Here is a 23,389-nt window from a genome sequence, read left to right on the forward strand (position 1 = left end):
CAGAGCCCAGCCAGCTTGATGCAGGCAGGATCTGATCAATTAGAGAAGGGAGACACTGCGGTGCTGGCGGAGCCATAAACCTCAGGTTTATTTCCCCTCAGAGGGGGACATCCTACCGCACAGCAACAAGGGGCAGGAGAAAGCCGCTAAGCAGCGGCCCAAAACCAGCTGCGCCCCAGCAGCAGGCAGGGCAGCGAGAGCAAGCAAGCAGTGGGGTTTTTGTTATGATTCCAGGAGGGGGGGGGGTCCAGCAGTGCTTTTGCTAGCAGGCACCGAAGGAGCGTGCACAAGAGCTTGGCTGCCTGCGGGGCAGGTGGCAGAAACTGATTCCTTAGCTTTGAGAGCGAAGGTGAAACAGCATCTTCTGCCATCTAGCCCCATTGCTAGAAAGGGGAACTCTCAGTAATCAAGGAGCATGAAGACTCAGTATGGAAAAGCCATGGAGCCCATGTCACCTCCCTGTTGCCACCAAATACCATGTCTCAGACGCCTGCTCCAGCATCACGAGCAAGGATCTGACGATAACTTTGGCACAAAGCAAGCAAAGAAAGATTCTCAGCAAGGGAAGAATCATCATAGTCTGGGAGTTTGAGACTTGTTCTAGCCAGCAACAGCATAGCACGTATGTGGGGGGATATCTTTGGGGGAGAAACATCCTCCAACTGCTTTTTAAGAGCCACATCAGGATTAGCAGATGTCTCAAGGGTTAATTAGTTCACCATGCACAGATGGTAGCTGGTAGGGTTTGGAGAGTGGATTAGCCTAATTTGTGGTTTGTAATGTACCATGCAAATATCCATTACCAGACTCCAAGTAATTCTGCTCTTACTTGGATTTGAGGAGAAAAAGTCATAGTGGACGCCTGCACAGAACTAACACCTATTTGGAGTGACAAATAAGCTGCTGCTCCCTTGGTTAAGGTGACTGACAAATCAAAGTCTGAAGGGTAATTCCTTCCCTTTTTGTACAGAGGGTCTGCAGAGAGACCTGGACGAGAGCACTTGTTGCAAGCACGCAGAATACGCCCACCATAACCGCTCCTCACAGTTGTACTGAGGCCTCGTTGACCCTGACAGATGGTTGTAGAGCAACAATTCAATTGACTGGAAATACGAAGGCAGCTTTCCAAAGCAGCTCTGCAGCACGTCAAGCAAAGCCCCAGAAATCCAAGGTAACAGCACACGCGGCACTTTAGGCCACAGCAAATGCCCATGCCTACGCAGAGCCTCAGCTGCTTCAGCATAGCTCCAGCTCTGAGCTGGCTGCAGGTTAAAGCATTTATAATTAGATCATAGCCCGGCGAAAGGCTGCATGTTTATAGAGCTCTTTGCAGAAGAGGAAGCCTGGCTCAGGGCTGGCACGCAGAGATGCCCCAGATCAGTGCAAGACCCTTCTGTTTAGCTAAGCTAGGGCCACGCTGCTGTGTGTGGTTCAGAAGGTCTCCAAATGTTTACAACCACTATCAGCTGCAGTGACAAATGTTTCCATAACTCCTACTCAACTCTGAACTTCTCCAATTTCCCCCTGCTTTAAGGGCTGAGCACGAGACCAGCTAGAAATGCACTCGCTGGCAAGGCAGAGGTCAGCACAGAGGTGACGCTGGCTGTCGGAGGCATTCCCCAAATGTTTCTGCCATCAGCCACGCTCGTGCCCTGCCTGCCATGCAGGAGATGCAGCAGCTGCGAGATTCCTGCTCGACAGCAGGGGATAGCTGTGCTCACGTGCAGGAGTCTCCTCCCAGCCCGTCCTTGGTCAAGGCAAAAGGCGTGTTCTCAGGTCCGATTTGTTGGGAGGCATTTGCACTTAAAAGTGCTGATTTGTCCCATTTAAAGATGGAGTCATGCTTGCACCTACAGAGGAAGCTGCATTTCAAAGTTATTTGTTATCTTAAAAGGCTCTTTACAATGCAGGCTGGGAAGCTGCGCTTATTTACCCCCTCGCTAGATCAAGTGCCATAAAGCTGCTCTTTGTTAGAGGCTGTAACCACCAACTCCCTTGGCATGTTCCTTGGCTCGTTGTGCACGTACTCCCACAACATCCAGCTCCAAGCAGAACCAAGCATTCCCCCGCCACCCTAAATTCAGGCGAGAAGATGGCTGAGAACAGAGTCCCTTTATCTAACTCCCTTTGGTCAGAGAGCTGCTTCGCATTCCTGTCAGTACAGCCTAAGTGGAGAAAGAGCATCCCTAAAACCCCACTGCTTCCAAGCAGTGCAAGCAGTCAGCCACCAAGAAGCAGAGAAGAAATTGTCCCAAAAGGAGCCCCAGCAGCACATAGAGGTGGGAAAGGCAAGGAGGGGGAGCCCAGCCCGAGCTCTGGCCTCCTGGATGGATGAGCGTGCCACTGGGGATGCCTCAGGGCAGGAGGCCAGTGGAGAGCACCAGGCACAGTCGGTGTCTCAGCTCCACAGGCTCAACTTGATCCTTATTCCCTCAGTGTCATGGTAGGTCAGTTCCAGCTTCTCTCCAGAGCTGCTGGAATGGAGCAGGAACATTTTCCTCATGCTCCCAGAGCAATTTCTCACATCCCTTTGCAAAAGCAATGTTGTAGCTCCTGTGTATGACAACTGGTGCACTGGCCCCAGAGCTCTCCTGGTTTTCTAGGGCTGTTCTAGGTCATGGCTAAATCAGGTTGCCCCAGGGACTTCAGCAACATTTTTCAGTACATTTTACAGGGCCCCAAAGCCCTCAGTGCTCTGGATAGGGCACAGTGAGCCAGGAGCTCTTGCAGCTCTGCAGCCTGCCCTTCTGTAGAGCGCTGCTGCCCATTTAATTCACTGCCCATTTCGCACAAGCGGTACAAAGTCCACCTAATATTACATGCTAGAAGTGCAACTGCATCTCTGTAAAAGGACCTGTTTTAATTGCAACACAGATAGAAGCTTTGTAGGATGTTAGGAAGATTAAATCTCCTCCAGTTTCTAGTGTCAGGCCAGCACCTCGTGCCACATTGCCCCTTTGTTACTACTCCCACCTGCATTTGCAGTAACTGCTAAAGGAATTCAGGGGAAGAGCACCACAAGCATTGGCCTGCAAAGGCAGCAGCCATTTAATGCACAGGATGGCAGGGTCAGGGAACAGCTCTGCATTACTGTATCACTTAGCTTATTACAGGGCTGCAGCATGAAAGCTCTCATAATTAGCAAATCAATCTAGGTAGTGACATTCATTGAGATCAGTACTTCACATTCATCTTGCCCAGAGACTCAGCCATTGCAGTGTTTCTTCATCATCATCTTAAAGAGGGGAAAAAAAAAACAAAAATAAAACCCTCCCCTCCTGTCCACACAGGCCCAAGTTTTCCAGGAGTTGCTAATGGCCCGAAAGGCCCCTTTGGATGCCCTGATTGCGATTTGGAGCACCCAGGACTCCAAACAAAGTCAATGAGAGTTGCAGGTGCGCAGCGCTGCTTAGGAGAAGGGAGGGGAAAAGCCGACCACGTCCAGCTCAGAGCAGCCAAATGCAAAGGCCCATAATTATATGTCCCTATTCCCTATTGAAAGCACATCTGTAAAAGTCACTGAGAATTACGAGGGGAGGAGAAAATTTGGTTTTACGTAGTTTCAGATCAGGGTTTTATAGGACCTTTGAATCCAGGAGTCGAAGACAAAATACTGAGCTTGAGCCATTGATTCAGCCCAAACCCTGACACAGGCACAGAGAACATTTTGCATCAGAACCCTTACCACATCCTTTCAGAAAGGCAAAAATAAAATTCAGATCAGAACAGAAAAGCATTTCCTCCCTCTTCCACCCCCACGAAAAAGATCCCCAACTCTCAGGCTGCATTTTGACTGCGCTCAGGTAAAGAAATACTTAAGGAAAAAAAAAAATTAAAGAAAGAAATTGAACACAATTACCCTCTTGGATTAGAGAAAGAGCTGTATAAATACAGTTAGAGGAAAGCAGTCATTTCAATTGCAATACTGTATAAGGTGGGTTTCTTCTCCTTTCTAGCAAGGAAGAAATAATCTGATGCCTGTCTGTAGCAGGCTTCAGCAATCCAAAGTTAAACTGCTACACAATTTCATGCAGCACAAGCTAAAGGGAAGGTTTAAAAAGGAGAAGGAGAAAGGAAAAAAAAAAAAGTCCTCTCCGTAATCATGCAGCACATAAAAAGCCTGGTACCTTACCTGATTTTCTCTTTGAAGATCCATAGTCCCTGAAAAAAAGACAACAACAAATAGACATGGTTAGAGCTGGAAACGGTGGTGAGAGAAGGGGCGCGTCCCAAATTTCCACCCATATGCTCAAGGGCTCATCCTGCCCACTCCCTCCTTTAAAGAGGAGGTCAGGGCTGCAAGGCATTGACAGGCAAGGGCTGGGACTGATCCTGAGCAGCACCGGCTCATCAGCAGCAGCAGCTGGGGCTTCTGCAGCACCAGGGGCTCGGGGAGCATGTGATCAACTAGACAGAGCAAACCATCCACGAGCAGCAAGGCAGGGGAGAAGGGTGTCATTTTTTCCCCTTTAAATCGAGCTACTAAACGCATGGCTACTGAATTAACCCCTGATGTTCCCCTGGAGAGGAAAGGGAACGTTAACTGCTTGCTGCAGGGGTGCGGCTGCTACGGGCTTATCTGGCGTTGCTCGCAGTCCCCTCCTTTCAGAGGCTGCTTAATTTGTGCATAACCTCCAGACCCCTCCTAGCTATCTCTGACACGCACTTGTCTTCTGTGAGGAAAAAAAAACACCCCAAACTTTGTCCCTCCTTCTTTTTTCCAGGATGGGGAACGACCCCTTACTTTTCTATGGGGATTTCAAGGGTGTCGGCACCTTTGCTTTTGACAGAACAGCTGAAAGCTCAAAAAGCTGCTACAGAAGTGGGAAGAAATTACAGAACAGAGCCGTGAGAACTGATTCAGATAAGCAGAAGCAAGGACAGAAACACTTTGCTATGGCTGTGATTCCTCCCGGCGCTCTCAGGAGCCTCTCAGCCCCGGCTCTGAAAGGGTCTGCACAGCCGGGAGCCAGGGCAGGGGCAGAGCAGGCAGCGATGGCATCAATGTCAGGCACGGTGCCCGCAGCACGGTCACACACCGCACACCCGGCAGCGATAACGGTGGGAAGATCGCCCGAGGAGCCCGCAGCAGGGGCAGGCTGTGCTGCAGGAATCCCACCGGAGGGGCGGCAGCAGCCTCTGAATGCCCTGGGCTGCCAGGAGTGGGGCTGTCCCTTGCAGCATGCTGTGCGCTCCAAGGGGACGGAGAAAAAAGGAGCCCCCAGCTACCCCAAACCGTGTATTTAATTCATGTATTGAATTTCAAGAGAGCTCAGGGGATCATCTGAAGAAACAACATGCGTCTTAAGGGCAGAGCTACAACTCAATAAACTCTGCACGCATCCCGTGCCTTGCGTGTCTAGGATTTGCTTCCCGTGAGTAATAACTACCCGGGAATTTTTTGCACCCTCTCTGAATTTTCCAGTGTCATTTCTATTTCAATTAAATGGTTGTTTCCGCAGTCATGCCTGCTGTTGTATTTGTTGTGAAGATGCTACTGCTGATGAATAGGCTGCTTCTTCTACAGAAGTGATATCATATTCAAATATAATGCTTACTATATGGTGCCCAAAACAGAGACCCCTCAGAATGAGCTGGGGAAGGCACGACCCCCAAAATCTAACCAGCAGCCCCAGCTCTGCTCCCACGCCAGCGTGGAGCTCTGCGGTTGCTGTCAGTCCAGTGCCCCCAGCACGTGGAAGCCTGTGCTTCATCCTGCCCTCAGCTGCCTCACATTTGACAGTGCTAAATGGTGAGGAGGTGAAATGCTGCTGGGATCCCGCCCCCACCGTTTGCTTTGACCTAATATCCCCATTGTGCACAGGCTTGGTGATCACTTCAGTCCCTGCCGCCTGTCCCGGCTGTCTGCAGCCGAGCTCCTGGAGCATCCCAGCAGCACAGCCTGGAACTGGAGAGGGGCTATTGATGGATTGCTATGGTTAGCGAGCAAGCAAAAATGGATAAGGATGGTGCTGAATGTCTTTGCCCACCAGATCAGGCCAAGGTCAGTGCTCAGGTTTGGAAAGCACAGTGGAAGAAGATGGCTTGCCTGTGCCCTCGCTCTGCACCAGCGTAGATTCCCCAAAATGCTCGGAACTCAGACCTCCGTCCCGCTGCCCTTCCGCACCAGTCCCCAGTCTCGAGCTGTTTTTCAGGGCCTGCGTGAGTGACTGCAGTAAGCTTTTAAATGAGGCTTTTTCTTTTAATTATAAAGGAATCATAAATGACTCATCCATGCAATTTAAAGAAGGCAGAGATTAAAAAATGCAGAATTTTGAAACTGTTTTCCTCTTCCTCCATGCAGATCATGGGAGGACAAGAGATATTTCTCCATGAAGAACTTTTTCACGCTTATCTTTGCTCCTGCTCTAGTTTTATCATGTTCTGATTTGGGAGTTCGGACACGGACCCCCTGTCTCCCTGTCTCATACATTTTTCATACACCCACATTTCCCTCATAAAATCAGGACAAAGCACTAAAATGGACCTAGAAATAAAATCCCCATTTCCCTAATGAAACTCTGAAAGCCAAAACTTGTTCCTCCCAGCAAAGATGAGAAAAATATCGCTGCTGAAATAGAAAGCAAGGATGGCATAGCAAACAATTTCTCTGGCCGGGTAAAGCACTCCTTGTATACTTACTGTTCTCCTCTCTTCTCCTAACGTAGAAAGGTTTGTGCTAACAGCAGCAAGGAGCCCTGCCTGACCCCATATTTATTTGTTATGTCCTATTATTCGGGATGTGATTCATTGATGTCTTTCCTCTCTCACAAGTGACGGCCTAGATGGTGAATACCTCTTAGCCTCACTGCTTTCAGAGGAGCATTGTTGTGAAACCAAAGTATCAGATCATGTCCAACACAATAAAGGAAATTCTTTAGTGGTTTCTCTTAACTGTAACAACTTCCAAGCAGAAACTCTGATCTCCTGCAGCATGGACTGCGCCTGGCACGCTGCTAGCCCTTCAACCAGACAAGAAACCTGCCCTTGCAGAAGTAAAACCCTTCCAAGGAAAGGTGTAGTCATGTCTGCAGCTACACATGGAAGCTCACTTTCCCTTAAGCTCTGGCTCTTTTTATCTTTTTATCTCTATACACACACATATTTCCATTCTGACTTCTTTCATTTCTATGTGAGAACAGACACGGCCATCCTAATTTCGCTTTCAGCTATATCTGCAAGAGAAGCAGTGAAACCAGCGGGTGGAACTAAGAATAGCACTGGCAGGTCCCTTCCCCATCAGCCAGGATCACTCCATACTTGAACAAATGTCTTTCCCAAAAAAATAGCATATTTCCAGCTTTTTTTTTTTTTTAATTATAATATAGCAATTTTTCTCTAAAGTCTTCCCATGGGGCACCACCCTTAGTTGACACTGAGCCTTGTTACTGGCAAGGGAAATAGTTCTCGCTGCTAATGATATTAAAATATTGCTGGTGCCAAGTTCATCACAAAGGCTGAACACACTTTTCTTGGTTTAATGGCAAAGGAGACGGAGGCTGGGTCTCCTTTCTCACCAGTATGACACCCGGATAATGTCACTTCTCTGACTCCTATCAACAAACACGGAAGGAAGACCATGAGTATTACCTCAGATATCATTGCCTTGTTATCCCATTAAGCTACACACAGTTAGTTGGTCAAGAATTTTGTGAAAGACCAAATAATCTTATATTACGTCACTGAATTTATATGTCACTTGGAATCTACTTTAATTTAGACGGTTATATTAATAATGTTTTTGAAAAGTTTTATGGCACATCTTTTCTTTAGGGACTAACTTTGCCGCTGTATTCAGTGAGAGTTAATGATATAAACATTGAAGCATGTTTGTGTTTTAATCTATCTAAATACAGAGAGAGACCTACAAAAAAGTGGTGACAACTGGAAAGTTGCTTAACAAATGAGTATCTCAGTATTTGCTCTATAAAAGCCCACTGACGTGTTCCAAGCAGAGGAGAAGACTGGAGGTGAACAGGCATGTCTGTAATGCTGGGTCCATCTTTCAGCCATCTCTCTAATTCTGTGGATTTGTATTTGGTCTGGGGGGTTTCTCCTGCACGCTCCACGGGGCTTTGACAAGTCAGCAGAAGCCTCGTGCAGGACCAGGGAGGTCCGCAGAGGAACAGAGCTACAACGGCGGGGCTGCAAGGCTGCAGCTTTGCTCCTGCACGGCCCCTTGGAGGCGATGTGCTCGGTCAGGAAACATCATCTGTGCTGCAGGCGGGATGCAAAGGCTTGTTTAAAGGCTTCTCCCCTTCGCCACGGGGCAGCAGACCCAAGCAAACTTACTCGGTGGGATTCCTCCTATCTCAGACACATCACCTCGAAGCCCAAGGCCTCTGTGTGCCAGTAAAGCAAGGCTTGGCTTCAATTCCTTGAACAGAGATTTCAGACAAGCGTGAGTTTTGGCCGTGAGAGAAAACAGTGCCTGCACAGCGTGGGGAGCCGGCAGAGCTGACGGAGGAGCGTGGCTGGGGGAGCTGCACAGCAGACATTTCATCAGGCGAGACAGAAGCTAAAGGAAAAATAAATCTTCTTTCTGTCCATTTCCCAGAGTTAGCTGTCCAAAGGAGATGAGACGGTGACAAACTCTGAGTAATGGAGGTTAATCTGTATCCTCCAGAGTATTTTAATACATAAATTGAAATTGTTCTGTATTTGTTGGCTTTAGCTAATTCACGTTTAAATACATTGGAGGCGTTTATGTTCCCATGCTCCTTAATTCCTAAAACTCTTTAGTGGTGTGGAGAGGCTGCGGTGGAGATGTATGACATTTCAAACAAACAACTCCGATTATCATTTAATCACCAATGATTTGCCAGGCAGATTAAAAACACAGAAATGTTTTAACTAGAAAGTCCACGCTCTCCCTCCCAGCACCCGTATGGTTTGCAGTCAGTAATGAAGACTGCTGGCTTTCTCAGGATCTATTTTTCTTAACATCGCTATCAGACTCTGGGGCAGTGTTTTTAAAGTAAACCAATACAAAAATACCTTGCTACTGCTCCTTACGCATACAGAAATCTGAGCCTTGAGAATAATCTTGCATTTTGAGATTCTCCTAACTGTCTTCACAAAGCACAAAATCAAACACGACCAAGAACTAGCATTAGGTGGTCAGCTCCCACTCTGCTGGAGGAGGAACTGAACTCTTTAATACTTTTAAAACATACAGGAGCTAGATGGAGAGTGCAGGGTTAAAACTCAGACTCACGATGCTAGAAGTGCAAAAGTTTAGCCATGTGCATTAAGGTATCTCTGTTCCCTGAGCTCTGAGCCCCACGTGACACACAGTTAAGGAAAATTAGCTCTATATGTTATGCATCAGGAAGGCAAACTCAGAAATGTAGATGCATACAGCTATACATTTCCCCCTCCAGCACTCCATCCTCAGAAATCATAGAAGCACAGCTGATCTCTTCCCCAAGCCAAATAAACAGATGGAGGCTTTTTTTTTTTTTTTACAAAATATTCTGTTCATTTCCTGACATAAATCGTTGCATTGTGGAACCCTCTCGAACATGAATCTGTCCTTTCTGAGCAGAGGTCGAGCTTTTCAGCCGTGTCAGAAAGGCTCCCATTGTGGCAGTCCCGAGACTCCAGAATTCCTTGCCGCGAGCAGAAGGGACTTGAAGGGGCAAGAAGCAAAACTGGCGACCTGACTTCAAACACAGGCATTTCTTGCTGGCTGGTAGCAGTCTCTGCTTGCTGCTGAGAAGGGTAAGGCAATGTTGTGCAATCAGCTCCTTAAGAGAAAGGAGACACTGCAGAAGAGAAAAATTTGCCTTCCTGCCACCTTTCTGTTGTTTTCACAGCGTGGCTATGCGCTAGCACTGAGAACCAGCACAATTTATATGTGTTAATATAAATGTGCATATATTTAAATGTTATATATTTCTGGTTAGGCTGCAGTGATTTTCTCAACATCATAGAACAACAGTGGCCCAGTTTGGCTCACCAAGACCCAGCTGGTGGTCCTCATTTAGTGCTGACTTCCACCAGCTTCTTTCAAGCCATCGAAGTAAAAATCAACCCAAGTTCTCCCCGAGAATCTCCAAGCACTACACTGGAAGCTCTTCCCTATGTGCAGAAGGCATCTTCCCTACCTGGGTAACCTTAGCTCGCACAGAAAAGCCCAGGTTGGAAGGAGATGGACACTGCTTCCTCTCCAGCAATGCTCCTACCCATGGATTTGTATCACAAAGGGGAAGTGCAGGACAAGGAAAACCAGTGTCCTCTGCCCTGCACTCAGCGGGGACTGGAAATTAGCCCCACAGGGGACAGCTCGAGCTGTTGAGCTCTGCCACCAGGTTTGAGGTGCTCAGAGACAAATGACACCTGCATGGACCTTCTCAGCCTCCCTCAGACCCAGTGTTCAAGGGGCTGCTTGCTTTTCTTTTGTGTGTAGAAAGGGTATCGAAGGACAAGAGATGGGTTCAAGGCATCCCACCGCTTCCCCGAACGATTGGGAAATGTCACAGATTTCTGTCCCAAGATTCCTCAGCGGTGAAGTTGTTCATCTGCCTCCAGAGCGCAGCTTCAGTATTTGGCTCGGGCTGATGAAACGCAGAATTAGCCTCTTGAATTTTTCACAATTACATTTTATTATGATGAAATTATCCTCCTAGAGGAAGACGAGGCTTTGGAACTGCACATTCAGCAGTTCAGCAAGCAGGCTGTGAGATAGAGAGCCCGGTGATCTGACAGCAAAGCCCAGCCTCGCCAGTACCGGGGAGCGATGGCTCAGCACGACCAGGAGGCTGCAGGACACTGGGGCAATGAGCTAACGCCATGTGATCCTCCACTGCAAGGCTTCGGTAGCCTTGAAAAAGACAACACGAGTGTTTATGGCAGGCTTTTTCCTGGAAAGAAGTATAAAAACAAGATCTTGCCTAACAGTCACATCTTCATCTGGTTTTGCTTTACCCTGTTTATTCCTTCAGATTGCGAATTTCTCCACAGGACAGAAGAATGTATTTACCTTAGCAAGACCTCTGGGTGGAGGTGCTCTTCACCTCTTATAAACTGACCTTGGTCGTCCCTTACGGAGAGGCCAAATTTATCTCTGTCTTCCAATGACCAAGCTTGTGTCACTTTGTTATAGTATTTACAACATAAATGCTGAGTGATAAAAATGAGGTCATAAAAATAAACGACTTTCATGTGCAGCTCTTCCAGTTGTGCTCTTCACTTTGGGATTTCGTTACACACATCTACATGCCCATACGTTATGTATGGATATGTTTAAAAGATGCATCTAATCACAGTTTCCAATTAAGTACTGAACATCAGAACCATAAATTCTCGTGTACCTTACAAACCGGTCAGGCTAACGAGCTCTCACATATATCACACCGATCTGGCTAAGAGCTTAAGAATGCAGCACAGGCTCTGAGTTTTTATTCCGTCTCTTCTGAGCAATTCCTGATCTGAGGGTGGGCCCCTCATGTTCCCATAGGAGAGTTGGGTCTCACCTCTGGTTGGCAACCACACGATCCATGCAGGTTTCTAAACTGCAGTCCTAAGGCTGAATTTAAGAAGAGGCAGAGACCCTGTGCTGTACCCCTCTGGGGACAGAGCTCCTTCTGCTGTTCCGGGCTACATTTGCTTGGAGCTACACGCTCCCTCCATGGCCACTGTGTCCTGCAATGGACAGCCTCCCTTCTGCAGGTAACCTCCCCAAAAGGGACGTCACCCACGGCCCACCAAGCTGTGCCTGCCCACAGGATGCCGGATGCCACCGCCTCTGCTGGGGCAGGTATGGGATCCAACAGCATCTTCTTCAAAGCTGTTGTTCAAGACAGTCCTTGGAAAAGGAGAGAGGGAAGGAAGAGAAGAAAACGTGTAAAGTTACAGATCTCCAGGCCTCAAGCTGAGGCCCAGACATAACTTGTCCAAAAAGGTTTTTGACGCTGAATTACCGCACCAGGAGGAATACTGGGAGCACAGCTGGTGATGGAGGAGTAGAAACAGGGAAAAAAGGGTTTCCCCAAGGCACCATCTGGGGCTTCTTGATCTGCTTGAAAAAGTATGATCTTCCCTCAAATTGGATTAGCCTCCTTAGAGGGAAAGAATAAACAGAAGAACCTCCAGACTAGAAAAGACAGAAGTGAGCAGGAATAACACTAGAAACCTACAAAACCATGATTGACCCAGAGAGAGAGAAAATATTCTCTAATTCTCACAACCAAAAACCTGCAGAATTAACAAACCACCAGTTTAAAGCAAAGTGAAGAGCTTCTGCATACGACACAGCTTAATCACGGTGCTCACTAGTGTTATGTGCTGTAATCACCAAAACCAGGCAGGGGTTCAAAGAGCAACGAGATAAATTCAGGAAGAAAGGATAAATGGTGGCTATTGTACTCCCCACTCTGGATGCTCTGACCCAAGAAGTCCCATAACTGCTGAATGCCAGAAGCAGAGAGGATACACACGGGAAGCTCACTCTGTATTTGCTTTGTTTTTGTATTGGCTATAAGCCACTGCTGGAGACGGGAGGCCAGATGGGACCCTGGTCTCACCTCCCTGTGGCCTGGTAACATATTCTCCTGTAAAAGATCAGACCGGATTAGGATAAATTACATCCAAATCATGCTGCATTACTCAGCACATTAAATTGTCCTTAATCACATTCTTTGATGGTCTAGATTCCTGCTTAAATTTACCTCCTGTGCATATTTCTGTGCCTACTCTGTCAAAACCACTGCTGAGTTTCACCTGTACCCAACCAGGCCATAATGAAAAGCCAGCAAGGCTCTTTGATCAAGCCTTAATGTGACCCATCGTGGGGACACACTCTGCAGTGGCAAAGTGGTTTCCTCATCCTGTCTCTTTCAGAAATGTTTTGTGAGCCTTTAAAAGCAATTTAATCCTGATTTATGTTAGCTAAGTGCTTTCTGCTGCACATGTGAGTTACAAGAAAAGGGCCCTCATCTCAATTTGTTACACTGCTTAGGAAATCAGTCATAAACGCTGCAGTGCCTTCAGCGGCCCTGACTTCAATGCAGCGGAAAGCAGCAATTTGAGTAAATACTTCATCATTCTCAATTCTCCCATATGCCACATCCAGCACTTGAGCAGACACATCCTATAGGACTTCTTTTTTTTCAGTGGTGCTGAGCTTCCCCCGTTTAAGCTGTTCCCATTGTTTCCAGAAGATGCTCAAGGAAAGAAACATGCGGCTCTTTAACAGAGAGCAAATGAGATGATTGTCTAATAAAACCGAGCACGCATTCAATGACAGTGAGTCACCTCATCACAAGTTTAGAGGCGAGAGGGACGTACAACTGGTGACTACACGAGCTCACACAGTAACCAGAGGAGCAACAGGAACTCCAAAGTTTGTATGACCTGACTTGGCCTGCCGGTGGCATCCAGCCAGCCCGAGGCATAGGTTCACACCAGGGGACAGATGCCAGCAGGACAGGAGCCATGGCAGCGTGCAGACGGGACAGCCTGTGGCCAGGAGGTGTATTGCTGGCGGTGGTAGTGCTGCTGCTGCTGCTGCTGCTGCTGCTTGCTTATGGTGTTGGCAAGCAAAGAAACACCCCAGAAGCGATGAATCCCTGAAGTAAAGGATCTCAAACAACGAGAGAGCTCTTCTACATTTCCATTTGCCAGAGAGAACACGACAATAACTACTAGGGAGATGAGGATCTATTTTCTGTGAGGTTTCTTCAATTTCCACTTTGAATCTCCCACACCAGTTTGTGGCCTCTGCTCCTGTTTGCATGTTTGCCACTACTAGCAAGAGTTTAACTCCAATGTCTATGTAATTCCCCTTCAAGAAGCTGTAGATTGCCACTGGATCACCACTTTACCTCCCCTCTGCCAGACAAGTAGCAGAAAGACAACAAAACGACCCAAATACTTTTTCTCCCATTTCTCCTTGCTCCTCACCTTGGAGCAATCCAGGTTTGGGCCTCCTGCTCTCTGCTCCTGCTGTCCTGAAAGCCCTCAGCACAAGCAATTGCCCTCGTCCCAGTTGTTGGCTGCGCCTGACCCTGAGCGCCGTCCCCACAACAAATCTGCAGGGGCTGGTGACACCAAGCCTTGGGGAGCCACCAGGAGGCAAAGCAGAAGATCCTCCTGCCTACCCATACCCTTCTGGTTGCCCAAGCCACGAGGATATCCGGTCGCACAACTCCCCCCAGAAGCCCTCCTTTACCCCCAGGCCGTAGCAGCACCCAGGCCACCCCACTCCTCCGTCCCCACAGCAGGCCCCGTGTCTCGGCGCCGCTCCCAGGGATTCCCCGCAGCCCGTCCCGGCGCGGGGCTGGCACCAGCTCACGTGCCGGAGCCTCTCGCAGGGAATTCCCAGGCTGCCACTGGCATTTTTGAAATTTTAAAGGCTCTAAATTAGTAAAGTAAGAAATGAGTCGCAGGCTTTTCCAGACATGGCCCGGACCCTGTGAGACCTCCAAGCTCCCAGTACAAAGGAGAGCCTGCCAGACGCTTGATATTAAACAATTTTGAGTTCTTATCTGGTACTGCTCTTCTGGTGTCTAGCCCTTCTGCTTACTCATCTGGCTTTTTAGTAACATGCTGCTTGGACCTCTCAGCCTTGCTGCTCCTTCTATGTGTCCAAGGGGAGTGGGACCTGAACGATTAAGACAGTAGTGTGCATAGACAGCAGATGGCTGTTGCATCTGTACTTACCTTGCACTGCTAAATACCCCATTGCCCTAGCTAGTTTTACATCCCTGTTTAGTGGTACATCTCTCTCCTGACTTTTTAAAATCATCTGCTGTACATATGGCCCTAAGAATGGTAAAATATTTTTTCCAGGAGAGGCAAAAAATTACTACACGCGTGGGAAGACAAGATCAAGCCCAAAGTATAAACTCCAACTTGTTCATCTGGTGACTGTAGTCTTTCCTCCCCTCATTACACTTCTTTCAGTTAAACAGGGAGATTAAAACACAGCCATTTCCCAAAGCTGCCTCAGCAGCATGTCCTCAGTTAACTGCCTTGCAACATCAAATATCTTTCCAGTGTACTAAAAAGCAATGTAGTTCCCTGTAAGACACCAAATTTATATATCTTGGAATTGTTTTCTGCTTGTTTCTACGAAGTGGCACATGGAGAGATCTTTCACGTCACTGGCTTTCTTAATGTACTTGTCAGAGACATAAATCACTGCATATAAGATCTACGAGTTCATGAACTTGAGGAATTTTTTCTAATCACTGTCCTTTGAACTGAACTTTTTTAGAAACTGTAAGACTCCAAAACATATCTAGTAAATGCATCTTGTAAATTTTGCTCAGTTGGCAACTACTAAAACCAGACTTGTCTTCCCTGATTACCTACCAGCATTAGGCAGTCTTAAAGCATAAACAATGGGGTTCTAACACAAAACCATCAAAGAAAAAAGTTGTCTTGCATTTGTCTCATCCAATATAACTGCTGGAATTCATGAAAGGCTTTTAAATTATCATTCAAAGGCACGAATTAAGCCAGAAATATAGAGACAGCTTCCCAAAGTCAAAACCTTTCAAACACTAGGGTTTTCAAGGTAATGACCATAACCCCTTTTATATACCCACATCTGGTAACAGGTCCCACTCTTCTCTGCTCCCCAAGAGGTTAGAGTGCTAAATGATGTGGCATTTGCAAAGAAGCAGCAAGAGCATTTCCTGAGTGCTCCGTCCTTGGAAGCATCAGACCCGCTGAACAAAGGCGCATTGTGAGCACCCCGTGGGCAGTACCCCACTGAACAGCAATGCAATGTTTGTACTGTGGATATGACATCATCGTTAAAAAAGCCCCTTACTTCAAGATGGTGTAAGAGATTGTTTGTGTCAGTGCCTGGTTCATCTGGGGAAGGTAACAAAGCTTAACAGCACCGCTATTAAAAGGCAAATCAAAAAATCATATTGACCTCAAATACCTGCCTGTTTACTTGCACAAAAAGTCCCCAAATCATGCCAACTGACTCCCTAAGGTGACCAGCATTAAAAATCAACTACCTCTGGAAAAAACAACAGAAGAACATCCTTTTATAGACATTCAAAAGTGCATTGCGCTGAATGTAAAAGCAGCAAGGCATGTTGAGTACAGAAGTACCATCACACACTATGAAACAGTGCAAAGTCTGAATAGAGCTTAAATTTTACAGCCCAGTTTAGGTACAAAATTAGATGTTGTTCAGATTCACTCACAGAGAAAACAGTGAATTTCTCCTTGTTCCTTTTATGTAACTCCTGACAATTCTCAATCCAGACATTAACTTCTAATTCACCTTGTACTTCTCCAAAGAGGGTGTGTGTGGTATTTCCAATATCTCTTTCCGTGTTCTCAGTCCATAAAAGTGAAGAGAAATAATGAATGAATTTAATTATTTCCATCCAGTCTGCTGGTTATAGAAGACGACCTTTTAATTTGGCTAAAAGAGAAATTACTCACTCCTTCAAAAAGCACACTGATTCACAGGTACTGCTGGCCTGCAACATGAAGGATCTCTGTGTTTTTTAGGGTAAATGGCCACTGGCAGCTTATTACTGCTGTAACTGTTCACACTGTGTCTGTCTTAGCAGATGTGGGTGGAGGGAAAATGTCATCCCTTCTCAGGAATTACACCCCCTTCTTTTAGGCTGCTGCTCCGCCTTGCTCAGGAGCTCACAAGCTCAGAATATTGACCAGGTTCTGCAAAGCTCATGTCCTGCAGTCCGTTTGCATGCACTGTTTTCTCCCTTTGTTACTTAAAATGCGAGGAGCTGGATAATAAGAATTCATGGTCAGGAGGAACATTGCCTTTCCTATCAGTGGCATGCCTTGCCATGCCTTGCTGTGAGCTCCTCCACGTGGAGCAGCACCTACAGGCTGGGATGGGGAACGAGAGCAGCCCCGTGGTCCCTGGAGGTCTGTGTATCCTGAGCTGAGGTCTCTGCCGCAGTGTCCAGCCAAGCAAGATCAAAGCCAGCACAGACACTCTGCATATCACACTAGGCTGCAACCACAATGCATAAACACAACTGTAAATGTGAAATGCAAAGACCTGTGGTGCTCCTAGCTCCCAGTACTGAATCTGAATTCAGACTATTCATACTATTTTGAATAACCCCTCATTGCTGTAAAATACTACGAGGTCAAAAACTAGAATGCGGGCATATCAGCCATGAGAGGCAGCAGCAGGGATTATGAATCAGAAAGGGAAATTGTGTCCTGCTGCCAATAACCTACTTATTAATGATTTCTTCCCCAGTCATCCTCTAGGACCGAAGCTAATTCCTGGAACGGGGCCTCTCTGCGTTGCATCCGCTGGCTCTCCGGCAGCAGCTACCAGCCCGTCCTTGGCTCCCAGTGTTGGTACCGGAGCAAACGGCCAAACCCTGCTTGCCCTGCACTGCAGAGGTTTGAAGGGAGCTCCCAGGGCCCCTCTGGTGCATGTCACTGCTGAACGAATCCCCCTGCAGAGATGAAGAAAGGCCTGGAGAGACTTCTACAGCTGCTCTCTACCAGAAAAGAGGGGATTAGACAGACACCCAGGCTCCTGGCCCTCCGTGGCCCCATATCCCAGCTTAGTGCCCCCAGCTCCATGACCAGCATGCGGTGCAGACACCCAGCACCTTGCAGCGGTGCCAGAGCATGAGCAATAAATATGCTTACAGCAAGACACGGGGATTTACCAAACTGGAAACTGCTCCCATCGCTGCACAACCATCACAGGCCCTGCACAAAAAGCAATCCGTATCTAACTAGCAATACCGCGTGCAACACCAGAAACTCAGCTCTCCATTTTATGCAGCTAGGATAAAATCCTTCAAGCTCCGCTGTGCATCCCATCCATTAGCAGCGCCTGGGGAGCTGTGCTGAGGCCTAGCTCATGATTAGATAAAAGCTTTTCCTTCTAAATCACTGTCCAGAATAAAAACCAAGGGTCTGGAACAGTGAACTCCACATATATTAGAGGTCAGGCACGGCCCCTATGCTGGTTATTTATGTGTCTTTGTTTTACACTGCAGAATGCGAGGTTTTGTGGTAGGGAATAAGTTGCTTCATTTCTTTGTAATGATAATGATGCCAAGACCCTTTGCTCAGTAAACGTGAAGGAAAGGGAAAATGCTCCGGTTTTACCCAAGAAACACCTTTACAACAAAGCTGTAAAAATATTAGTGCAGAGCCCTGCGTGTACCAAAACAAACCTGGGATGGTGGTGGAGAAGGAAGGTCGGTGAGTTTTGGCTACCTCTTTGCCCCCAGCGTCTGAAGGCCAACTCATGCCAAGCAGGTTCCAGAACCACTCTAACCAGCGGAGAAACTGTTCAAACTGCAAACATTACTTTGTCCCTGACCCCTCTGTCACCTGCCTCTGCTTTGGAGGGGTTTCAAAACACATCGAGGAAGCCAAGCAAGCAGCTAAAATCCCGGGGCACACAAGAGGATGCCTGCACATAGGGGACCCCATGCGCAGGCCCTGGGGCTGTGGCTCAAGACCATCCCTGGAGAAAATCTGGGAAAACTTGAAAACTGACAGAAGAAGTGGTAAGAAAGCTGAAAATATGTCTCCAGGTATAGTTTTGCTCAACGCTTAAAGTCAGGAACATCTCAGCAGCAAAACCGCAGTTCAGGCTGGGAAGCACTGGGAACAGACCCCACTGTAAAGATTTCTGAGCATCTCAATGCAGCCAGGGCCATATGGCCATGGCTACGTTACCTTCAGAGCTGAGCACCCAGAAATTTGGGTGGATCTCACTCCTCAGGCACCAGAAGAGCAGGGATGAGCTGCCATGGCATTTCACAAAGGCCAGCTGAGCAACGAGTACCTGGCCTGAAGTCGCAGAGGAAGAGCGGAGACCGGGGTTTCGTTTCTCGGTCTCTCAGAGATCCCAGCTCAGCTGGGCGACCTTCATCGCATGCCACAGCGGGAGCTTAAAAATACACCGCTCCTCTTAAAAATGTGTCACAGCTCTCAGAAATAAGAAAACCAGGTTGTGGGTGGGAGTGACTGCACAGTATATATATATATATATATAAAACTCTGAGTGACAGTCTTTTAAATTCCACTCTACGAAAAGTAGACTCTTTAGCACTTCAGATACTGAGCACGCAATTATTATCACAGGCTCGAAGCAGAACCACTCTGTGAGATAGGGGTCATTTTCAATTCATTTTTTAGGGCAAGGGTTTTTTTTTTCCGGATTTTTTTTCAAGTAATTATTTTACGCTCAATTGCAGCTTTTCACTGGTAATGTCACGCTCAATTTAGAAGATATGAGCATCAAATGACTCGGCGTGGGGATATACTCAAACAAAGGAAAAGAAACTGCTTACAATTTATGATACGCTTTGATAGCTGTGATTTAAAAATGGCAGTGCTTCATTCCAGCAAATGTTACAATAACAAGCACAAGACTAATGACCTGATGCCTTGTCAGAGATGTTCACAGGTCAGATAAAATGACCACATTATATCGGCAGGATCCAGTGTTTCAAAGGCAGCCCTGTTTGAGCTTCTCCTGGGCTTTGATCCCCGCAAGCCATGCGTCAGCACTATCCTCCCAAAAGCTGGCCTCACGCTGAGGGTTTTCTGCCGACACACTTTGAATGCTCCGAAATGCGTTCGGGCTGTCCTACCTCCCATCCACGGCCATCCCCAACACCCGAGCGGTTTCCTGCTTCGCAAGGAAGCAGCAAGGGAAGGGAAGAAAACCTTCAGCCCGCATCAGGGCTTGCCAAACAGCTGGTGAAGCATAGCTCTAGAGAAACTGATCCTTAAGCAACTGTGGAGGAGATTTGTCAATTTAAGAGGAGCGAGGTGAGATCATCTACTGCCTTCTGTTGTCTTTTGGCTGAAGGCGGCCCACGGACAGCTGGATTGCCCCGGATTCTGCACTTAAACACACTCGCAAAAATATTTGCGTTTCATCATCATGTTGCATTTTTCTCTTCTTCTCAGAGGCCTTCCCTCGGCTCGCTCCAGGATTTCCAGGCCTGTATCACATCCCTTCACACCTGCTGCGGTCTGTTCCCATTTAACGCTGAGCGGAGCATGTGAGCAGTCACAAAGACTTTGCTCAGTGTATTTAGTGTCTCCTTTGCTCTGTAAAGTTTGCCATTTTTTTCAGCGTTCCCCGTAATTTAAAGTTATTAGCTATGTAATCTGGGGAAATGCGGCTGGATTACTGACAGATAGATGCTCTGAGGATGCCATCTCAGAAGCTCGGAGGCGCAGTAGTGAATTGCACCAGCCCACTGCAACAGGGCAGGCGACCCTGCTTACGGACGAGGACACGCGGGCAGGGTTTCAGCAGCACCTGCACTTTTCAGTCACTTCATTCGCTCCAGGAAAGGCTTCATTTCTCTGAGAACAGTGGCATCCGTCTTCCCTCACGCTGCCAACCCGTGCTACCCGTGAGGAGCCTGCACAGGGAACGGTGCAGGCAACTCTGCGTGATGGGGAGGGACCTGCTGCAGTTACTTAAAATAACCAGAGAGATAAACGAGGTTTGCTGGGACTCTTCCACCTGTCATTGCAGAAGCATGGTAGAAATTCTCCCCTGGGCATTGCAGAGCAGTAGCAGCACTTGTTCCAGCCTCTGGAACAAACTGCAGCCTTATCTTGGGCTTTAGCAGAGTTTTGCCCTTTATGTCTGACACTTCTCCCCCCTAAAGACAGACAGAGACATGTACAGGGTGCACTGGCATGTGAATATTGCACTGTAAGGTGTTGGGTGCCAGCTCCATTGAAGTGCCGGGCAGACATGGCCTTACCAAGGCCCACATGAGTGCAAGAACAATCTTCTGTGTCCAGAGCTGAGCCCCCTCTGCTTTTGTAGAAGATACAATTTGAGGCCAGATGCACCTTTATTTCATAAATCATTTTACACATCACTTTGCCTGCCAGATGGATTTTCTGATCTGCTTTAGCCATGAAGTGATTAACAGAGTTTTGCTGTACGATATGCGATTAGGAAAAGACCGATGAGACTAAATGGAGGTATCAGAGGAAGCTAAACCACGATTACTGAGCAACTTCTGTGCCAGCACGTGGTACAGCCTTCCCCCTGGGACCCACGTCCGCACCCTCTCCCTGGACCCACTGTGTCAAGTCTGTCTAGAGGTACGTGCCCAGAAACCCAGCGATGCCAGTCTCCCCTTCCTTCTGCAAGATGCTAAAGAGCAGCAGATACCCTGACAACAGCAGGCTGCTTCTGGCTGATTTTACACCCAGCCTTCACCAAAGGGCTCCCCTCCCCTCAGTCTTACTGAAATCATTTACGGGAAGATGTCGTGCTTCATTTCATTATAGCCCATCTGCTCCCCGTAGCTCATTTCCGTTCGCCCGGTCAATGCCGCACCACAGCGTGGAAACGACTGCAGAACGAGAGGACAGGGAGTCAGGTGGAAGCCGTGAAACCCTCAGTGACGGTAATCCTGCTTTCCTACCGCAACCGCGAGGTGAGGCATGATCGCCACTTCCACCCGAGCGCCCCAGCTGTGCCTGCCCCCACATTTTCAGCTGTTTGACAACCGGTGACAAACACGCATCCCCCTCCTGGCAATCCATGGAGTTTTCCCCGCTGTGATACACGGACTTCTCAGCAATGCGCGGCCGGCTCCTGCTATGATCAGCTGGCTTTGATCAATAGGTGTGGGGAATGCTCTTTATTCCTGGTCCCGGCAAAAGCCCCGAGTCCCTGTTGTGTGTCCAGGGCACTGACCTTCGCTCTCTGCCCACTGAGTCCCACCAGGGCTCGTCTGGTGCTGGTTCCTGCTCCATTTAAGGCTCCCTTCCTTCACACGCTGCCGTACATCTCTTCATCTCTCCCTGTGTTAATCACTTTGGACCGCCAGACCCACAGCAGGACAAGGGCTGCTGTTAACTCCAGTGAGCCCTCGTAGCCCTGCTGGCCTTGGTTTTCAGAGCAGGGATCGCTTTTCAGGCAGGTTATGGCTTGCTACCAAGTCCTGGCGGCACCCAGCCGTCACAGGACGGGGGCTCAGACACGTCATTACCTCTCGCATCCTTCTCCCTCTCCAACTGGAGTCAGCCACAACGCGGATGGACCCAAGCCAGACCCGTGGGGACACCGAGCTTGGGTTCAAGCCCAGACACCGAGGCTCTGCTTTGTCTCCATCTCAGAACGGAGCACAGCGAAAAGAAACCCTTGGGATAACGCAGTGACCCATTAAAATTAATGGGGTTAAATCATCCTCGTGCAAATCACTGACTTCAAAAGAATTACACAAGGGATGAATACGGAGCCATTATTTTTCTTCTTTCTGCCTTTCAGAAAGATGATCTTCTTTCCAGACTGCTACGCTCAGCTTACGCTCTGGTCAGCCAGTCTCTCTAAGTGATCTAACAACCTCCTCGCAGGTCTCTTACTCCGTGATCTCCTCTTCCAACCAAACAGCTCCAAGACCTGCTCACCACCTCGGGTTTTCCCTGCACAAAACAGCCCTCGCGTACTTCCAACTGGCTTAATCTATTTTCTATATCAGGTGCAAATAAATAAAATAAAAAGGGAAGAAAAACAACAAGAGCAAAGTTTAGTTAGAGAAACCAGGAGGGTTACGAACACACACAGCACATTTCTTCCCCACTGGAGGGTGCAGCAGCAGGTAAAAGGTGCAGGTACAAGTGCAACTGAGGGGGAATCCTCCCCTGCTTAAAACTACAGTGCACAAAACCTGACCGGGAATGATGTTTGCATGTCAATTACTTTTCTGTAATTGCAAGCGCTTGTCTTAGCTAAGGAAGTGCAGGAGACCAACAAGACAGGCAGAGGAATCTCCGGTGTAAAAGATATAAGCTCCCAGCCACACTGTGGTCTGCAAGCCATTCAATGGTAACGCCGCGGAAGATGGCCTGCAACTTTTTCAGCAAAGAGCTCGATAACCTTAAAAAACATAAATCAAGACTGTTAAAATTGGCAGATGATTTGATAGGAAGAAAATGCTTTTTGGGGACTGCTTTGTGCCTGCCAAATTCACCCAGACGCAGATCCACATATGGATTTCTAACCTCTCCAGGTTTCAGTGGTGATTGCAGCAGAGACTGTGGTATGAACCATGCCAGATGTATTATTTTGGGAGAGCCGATGCATTAGAGGTAGACAATGAAAAGCTCAGAGGTTATTTGGTCTGCGAGTTACCCCACCTCCATAGTTCCCAGGTATTCAGCTCTGGGGATTTTGGCACAGGAAAAGCAGGCTTGAAATTCAGATCCTGAACTGGCTTCAAACTTTGCTGAAAGTCTGGAGGTGTTCAGATCTGGGATTTTGACTAGTAGCTCCCAAAAGAGGCAGGTAATTTCTCAGGGTGATGCGGCAACGAATGGAAGGAACCGGTGTTATTTCACTTTGCTCTAAATGCAGCACAACCATCTGTGCAGCCTCTGCACCACGGGGCCTTGAAGGAGCTACAGAAGAGTCTGA

The 23,389-nt window shown here is 47.8% G+C and overlaps 1 protein-coding gene across 3 annotated transcripts in view; it reads right to left on the bottom strand.

Annotated features, from left to right (window-relative positions):
* The window catches only part of SH3PXD2A (SH3 and PX domains 2A), a 252,560-nt gene that overhangs the window by 94,842 nt on the left and 134,329 nt on the right, over positions 1-23,389 (bottom strand). For all 3 annotated transcript variants that reach the window (XM_040564093.1, XM_040564090.1, XM_040564091.1), the window contains exon 6: positions 4,133-4,161. In XM_040564093.1, the coding sequence (XP_040420027.1) occupies positions 4,133-4,161 (29 nt within the window). The remainder of the gene's footprint in view (positions 1-4,132; positions 4,162-23,389) is intronic.

The sequence above is a fragment of the Cygnus olor genome, chromosome 7, assembly GCF_009769625.2.
Source record: "Cygnus olor isolate bCygOlo1 chromosome 7, bCygOlo1.pri.v2, whole genome shotgun sequence".
NCBI lineage: Eukaryota > Metazoa > Chordata > Aves > Anseriformes > Anatidae > Cygnus > Cygnus olor.